Source organism: Tupaia chinensis, unplaced genomic scaffold (assembly GCF_000334495.1).
Source record: "Tupaia chinensis unplaced genomic scaffold, TupChi_1.0 Scaffold144171_1, whole genome shotgun sequence".
NCBI classification, from domain to species: domain Eukaryota; kingdom Metazoa; phylum Chordata; class Mammalia; order Scandentia; family Tupaiidae; genus Tupaia; species Tupaia belangeri.
The window spans coordinates 592,785-601,358 of NW_006204027.1; the positions used below are offsets into that span (position 1 = coordinate 592,785).

The following is an 8,574-nucleotide window of genomic DNA, read 5'->3' on the forward strand; positions in this document are numbered from 1 at the left end:
GTGTGTCCCGCCCCGGGCCCCGCGGCCGGCCAATGGCGCGGCGCGCCGGGACTGCTGTGGCCCAATCGCCGCGCGGCCTGAGGGCGGCGGTGCAGCGGGAGGGAGAATGAGGGAGGGAAGGGAAGTTAGGTTGCGCTGCGCTGCGTGTTCAGCAAGGGTGGGGGTTGGGGAACCGGGCCTAGGGGCCATGTGGAAGCTTGGAGCCCGGCTGCCCGCCCTGTTCTGACCCGGCCGGCTTCTCCTTCCTGTCCCCGCGGCCTCTGTGGCTCTCTCCACCTAATTCCTCAGAGCGTTTACTCTTTCTTATTTCCTTTGGTGTGTGCTCATGGCCAGGCCTGGCACCCGATTGCCCCTGAACCTATTTTCACTAGTATTTTTCCTTTTCCTGCCCGGTTATTTCTCTCATGGGGTGTATATATCCAGTATTATTTTTTTAGTCTCCATGAATAGAGAACCACCTGGGATCTGCACCCAGATAACAGACTGAGGCACATTCTTGAGATCGGGCCTATTTCCTGATGAAATCACAGAGGACTGTTCCTCTTATTTTGTATTTTCAAATTTAAAGGGTACAGGAAAGGTAAAGATATATCCATTATAGACTGGACCGTTGTATAAAAATGTCGGATGGATTGTTTTAAACATCCTGTGCCAGTTATATTTCTCTTTAGTGTCTTGTTGGGGGGATGGGGAGCAGAGGGAAGAGCAATTGATGCTTGACATCTTTTAAAGGTGATAGGTAATATGACTGAGTAACACTGTAACCAGATGTGTTCCTTCGTATTATCCAAGCAAAATAATACCAACAACAAAGTGACAAGGCTAATTTTTATACAAACTGCCTTTCGGTGATTTTTTTTATATCCTTATAAATGCCTGTTTTTATTGCTTTTTTATTATTGTCCCCAGAAAAGGTTTTTACACTGAAAATAGGCTGATGATTCTATTTGGAGTATTTTCCTGTTTCTGCTTTTGCATATTTACAAGAAGCCTTTTATCTTATTCTTAACATTCCCAGCATTTTTTAGTGGTATGTAATTAATAAAACTTTGAAGAATTATTTTCTTTGATTGTAGAACTTATTAGTGGTAAGAAAATGTATCCACTTTTAGCTTTCTTGTTCCTTACTATTTGGACAGAAATTTTTTTAGGTAGGGAGAGAGAAGTGAAGTTATTAACATTTTTAAACAGAGAGTAGCTTTTGAGTTCCTATACATTTCTGTCTTCAGGAGTCTGCTATGTTTAGTGCACAACTGAAGTTCAAAATGCATAGAAACCTTTAGGGTGTTAGCTCTTGACTATTAAATATTATTTTCATTGAAACAACTGAACTTGACATTTTTCTTTTCTATTTTTTCTGTTTCTAAATAGGTTTCAATAATGTTTTCCTTATCTGCTTTTTACCAGTGTTTTCTTTTTGCTGAACACCCAAAACTAACAGGTAGAGGACCAGGCTTCTACACTAATTTTAAGTTTAGAGAAACAACTTTCTATGCTATAATAACTTTTGTTTATTCAAAAAATATTTAATAAGTCCCAGGCATTGTTCTAGGAGCTTGGGACATTTCAATGTATGGTAGAATAGTCCACTGGCTACCAGATTGTCAAACTTGATTTAATTCCAAAGATCCATTGTGAAGATTTGGGCATTGAGAGTAATCTTGACAGGAAAATTTGTAACTCTGTTAAGTGCTAGACTATGTGAGGAGATGGATGATTTTTTTATATCATAAGTAACATTTCTGTAGGCGTTTGAGGTAGATATTTTGCAGTTTCCCAAGATATTTATGATATGTCTCAAAAATTAGATATTTTTTCCTCCAGGGCTTGGTGTTCCATAAGCTATCCTCAATTATCAAAGGTTCCCAAGAGATTTTCATTCAGAATTGCATCTTCTCTTAACAGCCCTCTTTCCTTGTGGAACTGTCCAGAGTGCTGGCAAATCCAGGAAACAGTCAGGTTGCCAGAGTAGCAGCTGGTCTACAAATCAAGAACTCTTTGACATCTAAAGATCCAGATATCAAGGCACAATATCAGCAGAGGTGGCTTGCTATTGACGCTAACGCTCGACGGGAAGTCAAGAACTATGTAAGTAACTGTGATCTCCTTCTGGTGATACTGTCTAGGGAACAAGAAACATCTGTGTCAGTTCTTTTGTCATGTGCATGGGATAGAGCTGACAGTGTGACAAGTTTCTGGGACTTAAACTTCTTTTGAAGATTAAAAAATTGTATTTGATTTAAATCTTTCTCGATTCAGTTTGTCCATCCCCATTGATGGATTGGAATTCTTTTCAGATGACTGAGGTAGACTGCAGCAATTTAATGAGATGCTAGAATTCGTGAAAATCCCTTTGATGAATTGGAGTAGTACACAGATCAGTATTGAATATCAGAATCCCTTAGGGAATGTGTTAATAATATGTATTTCCAAGCTCTTCAGAGATTTGGATTTGATAGGTCTAGAGTAGAGCTCAGGAATATTTTTAAATGATCTTCTCAAGTGATCATTCCTCAGTCATTGCACCTAGCTCTGTTGAACTTCTGCTGTAGGTAATTCTGATTCTTTGGTGATTTAGACACAGCACTGTGTATAGTTAGAAGGAGAATTAAATGCTCTCGAGTCTTTCAAGCTCCAGGAATTCACGAAATACAAGTATAATATTAAAGGTGCTTTCTTCTACTTAGCAAATTGTGAAAAACTGAATTTAAAAACACCTGGATTTTTTTTTTCAGTGCATTTAAAGAATGGAATGATGAAAGTTGAGGAATATTGAGTGTCCTTGGATATTTTGTATCATGGAGTTCTTGTGACTTGTTGAAAGAGATATTTATAAATTTTACTGACACAAAGGATTCTGAATGTATGGACAGGTGTTTGTTATTTTAAGTTAATGCCATTCTTTAGTGGCCTGTCTTACATGTGTAAGACATAAAGAGGGAAATAAGTTAAACATCTGTATGGTCATCACCTTGTCCTTGGTATTTGAAGGGAACACTGGGAGATTCCTAAGTTTGTACACGTGTGAGTCATGGTTAGCCACATCATATTTGCATTTTCCGGTTCTAGATACTAGCATTAGTTAAATGAGAGCCCCATCAGGCAGCAGTGCCTGTTTCTATCAATAGTGCGTACCTGCTTCACTTTCCAGCTTTGAATGGAGGTATCCATGGCAGGAACTAGGTTAAGAAAGCCAATTTCTTTTGAGTCTTTGGAATATGTAAGACTATTCTACCTGTGTTGGGTGTGATTGTGTAATAATACTTTAATTCCACCTTTCGGCTATTTGGCATAGATGAGCTGTATCCCATCACTGAGAGTCCCCCCCCCTTTTTTTTTTCAGGGTTAGGGCTCAATTATTGAAGATCTGGATGCATATGATGTCCATTCTTCTTTTTTTTTTTTTTTTTTTCATTTTCCTCATCACACAATAGTAAATGAGATAAGATGTGATTAGAATTGTATTTCAAAGTTTATTTCTTCCATGAGTAAGTGATTGAAGGAGGGAGAGTCAGCATCTCATAGGGTCCTGATGCCATCCATGATCCACTCCTAGCTTCAGCCAGCTCAGACTGCAGGCACATACATGCCTGGTGCACTCAGTGAGGTCTCTGAACTTGAACTGAGAACCTTCTCATGTGGGATTGCCTCAAAGAGTGTTGTGTTTTACTGCTGCACCTCTGTCCAGCACCTCAGCACATCACTTTCATTATTTTCTAAAGGATTATTTACTTAATTTTATTTATCATATTACTATTTTTTAATTTGACCAGAGAGAGAGAGCAGGAAAGTGGGAAAGCAAGTCTTCAGGTCCAGGACTCAAATCATGGTCAGCCATGTGAGAATCCAGTGCTTTAACCACTATGCCACCTGCTGGCCCTGGCATAGTACTTTTCTTTTTTCTTTTTAAGAGAGGAATTTTTGCTATTGGGTGTGTGCATTCCCCAGAGAGAAAGCAAGAAATTGCCCCCCTGGGGGGGTGGCCGTGCTGCAATCCCTTTTCCATTCTCTCAGGATTTGGGGCACACATGTGCATGTACCTGGCGTGAGTTTCAAGGTGCCAGGTCAGGGACTCAAACCTCAGCTGACTACATGTGAGTCCAGCAACATAACCATTACACCATCAGCTGGTCCCTTTGGCACATCACTCTTAACACCAAAAGATTTTTGTTTGTTTGTTTTTAAGAATTATTTTATTTGGGACCAGCAGTTGGCAGAATGGCTTTGTTGCTGTACTCCTAAGTAGTTGACCGTGGTTCGAGACCCAGACCCGGTGACTTAAACTCACGCGGACGCGAGTGTGTGCGTGCCCAAGATCCTGAGAGGAGAATGGAGGAGAAAGGATTGCAGTGTGGCCATTCCCCCCCGCCCCCCGGGGCGGAGGGGTGTGATTTCTTACTTTCTGTCTCTGTCTTTCTGTCAAGCGCATGTGTCCTATAGCAAAAACCTCTCAAAAGTTTATTTTATTTAATTTTATTTATTTTAATTTGACCAGAGAGGGAGAGAGCAGGTAAGAGAGACAGAGCGAGAGAATGTGAGAAAGCAAGTTGCCAGGTCCAGGGCTTGAACCACGATCAGCCCGGAGTCTAGCACCCTTAACTACAATGCTACCTGCCAGCCCCTACACCAAAAGCTTTAAAAATTAAGAATTTTTTCCTTCAATGGTTTTCTTTTTTTTTTTTGGCTGGAGGGTGCTTGCATTCATCAGAGACAGAGTGAGAAGGAAAATGTCACAGCTCAATCCCTTCTCCATCTCTCCTTTTGGCCATATGTGTGTGTGCATGCATCTAGCATGTTTTTCAAGCCACCAGGTCCCAGGCTCAAACTATGGGGTCAGCCATGTGGGATCTGATTGTCCTAACCACTAGACCATGGAGCTGACCCAGGATGCGAATCTGATAGGCTTGTTTGAGCCCTTCTGCACGAAAAGAAAATTAGCAGTTACCTTGGCCCTTTCCCCTTTCATAGCAGATCTGATGGCTGGCACTATCTCTTAGTGCTGGTGCTCATTTCTTTTTAGAAACTTGAATATTAGGGCACAATTCAGAGCTAGTTTCTTAGTCCCTTTTTTTATTTTGTTTTGTTTTTCTTTTTTCTTTTATTTCATGATAGAGTGCATGGGGATACATGCAAGAAGAAGGGAGAAGGGAACATCCTTCACAGGATCTGATCACACCTGATCCTGTTCCTCTGGTCTGTTGGGTTGTGGGCACTTGTGTCTGTGCCCATTGCTTCGACCTGAGCAGGCCAGGGATTCAGAGTATGTAGGATCCAGCTTCTCTGAGCAGCATGTTACTGCTGCACCACAGAGCCAGCCCTCTCTTTGTAAGTTTAATCATTTGAGTATTGTTAATTAGGGCCATCTGTACTTAAAAAAATAAAACTTTTAGTATTTGAGAGTTGGACATCGATAGCCTCTAAATTGCCTCAATTATTAAGGGTCTTCTAAAAGCAATTTAAAGGAGAAAAGGTGAAGGTAGAATGAGATTTAATTCTGCATATGTACTAGGAGACACCTTAGTTTAGTACAAAGGAGCCCTGGCTGGAACTTGGGTTAAAACCCATTCTGCCCCTGCCATTTTGGATAGTCTCTCTTCTCTTTCCTTCTTACTATCTCATGTCTTTCACATCCAGTTTTTGTTCAAGTTCATTTCAGTTCTGTTAGTCTTAGCTTTACCTTCATTTAGAAGTGGTCAGAATTTGTTGCTGGGTAGAGCTGTTGGGGGTGGGTATGGGCAGGGATGGTGATGGTGATCAACCATATAAGAGGAAAGAAGGGGGTTCATTATTAGCAGCCAGCTACAAAGCAGGGTACTAAGTGACCTGACCTAGTCAGCAGAGCTGGCCTGAATATCTGGCAGCTGTTCTTTGTCCTGTGTTCATGCCAGGAACAGTTAACTGTTTGCCTTTGAGTGGACTGGTGATTCTTAGTGAGTTCATTGACTAAATTAGCTGATCACAGTAATGATTAACCCTGGGTCAATTGTGGCTTCATCCTTTATCTGTACCTGTGCCTTTATCTTTACATAAATGCTGTGTGCTTACCATTCCAAATGAGAAATGTTTAATGATAAGTGGATCTTGTCTTAATTGGCATATCTGACTAGTTCTTGGTATCTGTTGATGGTAAAGAGTTCTTTGATTCTTGGCCAAATAGAATGAATCCTCTCTGTTTGGAAGTTAAATAAGGAATTAATTCTTATGTGCTGGTAACGTCAGTAACTTTGTTTCTGCATTTAGTGCTGTTGTTACTTGACCAAGGCCTTTCTGTGTGAGTCACCCAGAGTGCTGGTTGTCATTGACCAGAAGGGAAAAGGTTTGTTTCTCATTTTATGAATGAGGAGCTCTCTCTCTTCCTTGAATCATGTTAGTGGGTGATCTACTCTGAATCAGGCCACCTGTGTGCTCCAGAGTTAACCTTATTCATAGTCCCACACTTCCATCCACAAAACAGTGCTGTGAGCACATTTCCCTTACATTGCAACCTGGAACCTGGAAGATGAATTTTGTCTCCTCCTTCCTTCAGTACTAGCTCCCTTCTAATGCTAGTTTCCTAACTTGGGTTGAATGTGGACGTGAGATGGTGACAATGCCATTTGGAAGCGGGGAATGGTTAGTTTTGTTTCTGGCTTCTGGGGCAGTGTTGGTTGTGCTGGTGGTGTTACTAAGGCTGGGTTTTTGTGGACAGCCTTTTTTTCTGTATCATTGAGAAATCCAAATTATGACAGTACAATATGTGGATTTCAGATGTTTCTTGCAGCACACACACACAAAGAACTAGTACCTTGATTCTCTTTTTTATGAAATCTCCTGATAACAGATCATTCAGACACACTGCTGTAAGAGGTGTGGTGTGGGCAAAATGTGAGCAAATTGTTAAGAAATTGATGTCTCTTTTCCTCAGGTATTACAGACTTTGGGCACAGAAACCTACCGGCCTAGTTCTGCCTCACAGTGTGTGGCTGGTATCGCTTGTGCAGAGATCCCAGTAAACCAGTGGCCAGAACTGATTCCTCAGCTGGTGGCCAATGTCACAAACCCCAACAGTACAGAGCACATGAAAGAGTCCACATTGGAAGCTATCGGTTACATTTGCCAAGATATAGTAAGTGCTTGGTTGACCTATCTCATTTCTATACCCCTGATTCCCTCTAGCTGTGACATGCATGATTTTAGGATTACTCTTGAACTAATGAAGAAAATCAAGCTAGTATAAAGCGATTTAAGTATATAGGACTGCTTTATTTGCTAATTTTGATCTCTATTTCATTAATTAACTTACCCTTGCTCATGCCCTCAAGTGAAGCAACTGGAGGATCATAAACTCAAAATGGTAATCCATATGTGTGGAGAAACTTAGGTTCTGGGCTTTGAAAATAAGGATGTTCACATTTGGAGCATCCCTGACCTAACTTATGATCCTGTGTACCATGAATGCAGTGGTGCTTTTTTACTTACTATGTTACAGAAAGGTTGGCCAAATTTGCCTGTAGTTGGTGTAGCTTCCTAGGCCCCAACACTGTATTATGTACCTTTTTAAAGAATTGTCTTATTTAACTTTATTTATTTATTTAAACTTGACCAGAAGGTGACAGAGCGAGAGAGAATATGAAAGCAAGCAGCCTGATCCTGGACTCAAACCGTAGTAAGCCACGTGGGAGTCCGGTGCCCCTAATCACTACGCCACCCGCTGGCCCATTTATTTACTTTTTAAATTTTCTTCCAGAAGGCTTCTTTGTGCTTGAGAAAGCGAGAGAGAGGCATGGTCATATAGCAATTATTTTTCTTCTATTTATCTGACCTGGTAGGATTTTGGGTGCACATACACACATAGGCGCCCAGCATGTTTTACAAACTGCTCAGGCCAAGAATCAAACCATGGTGGGCAATGTGGAGTCAGATTTCTCAAGACGCAGCACTTGACTGTTGAGCTATAGGGCTGGCCCAACGCTAAATACAGTCCTCTTAGCACTGTTTGTTTGTTTATTTGTTTGTTTAAATTATTTAATTTTATTTATTCACTCATTTATTTTTTAGTTTGACCAGGGAGGTACAGAGAGAGAAAGAGGGAAAGTGAGAAAGCAAGCCTCCGGGTCATGGACGTGAACCGTGGTCAGCCATGTGAGCGTGTCCAGCACCTTAACCACCACACTACTTGCCTGCCCCGCTCCTAGTGCTGTTGTTGCCAGTGAGGTTCTCACTGTGGTATCTGTTTGAATGTGCAGATTTGATGAAGCAAAGAAGCCCACAGCACTTGACCTGGACTTAGATGCCCTTGGTGTACTCAGGTGTTGATCCTTGGCTCTTGGGTATTTTAAAGCTTTATTTCCTTAGCACAGATAGCTAGGAATAAATCACCATACTACCATTTCTATTTGCACAGAATGGGGGAAAAGAAAATTTACCTCATGCCCAGAGTCTTTAAGAAGTTAGAGATGGAGACCAGCAGTTGGTATAATGGCTGTGTTGCTGGACTCCCACGTAGTCGACCACGATTTGAGTCCTGGACCCGGTGTCTTAAACTCAGGCCGGGCAGCGTTGGTTGTGCTGATGGTTTTACTGAGCATGTATGTG

At 41.4% G+C, this 8,574-nt stretch overlaps 1 protein-coding gene across 2 annotated transcripts in view; it reads left to right on the forward strand.

Moving 5' to 3' along the window:
* The first annotated feature begins 1,902 nt into the window (after positions 1-1,902).
* Positions 1,903-8,574, forward strand: part of KPNB1 (karyopherin subunit beta 1) — a 34,515-nt gene continuing 27,843 nt past the window's right edge. The window contains exons 1-2 of one of the 2 annotated variants that reach the window (XM_006166089.3): positions 1,903-2,088; positions 6,905-7,105. In XM_006166089.3, the coding sequence (XP_006166151.1) occupies positions 7,058-7,105 (48 nt within the window). In that variant the 5' untranslated portion in view covers positions 1,903-2,088; positions 6,905-7,057. The remainder of the gene's footprint in view (positions 2,089-6,904; positions 7,106-8,574) is intronic. The other variant, XM_006166090.3, reaches the window with a different exon arrangement.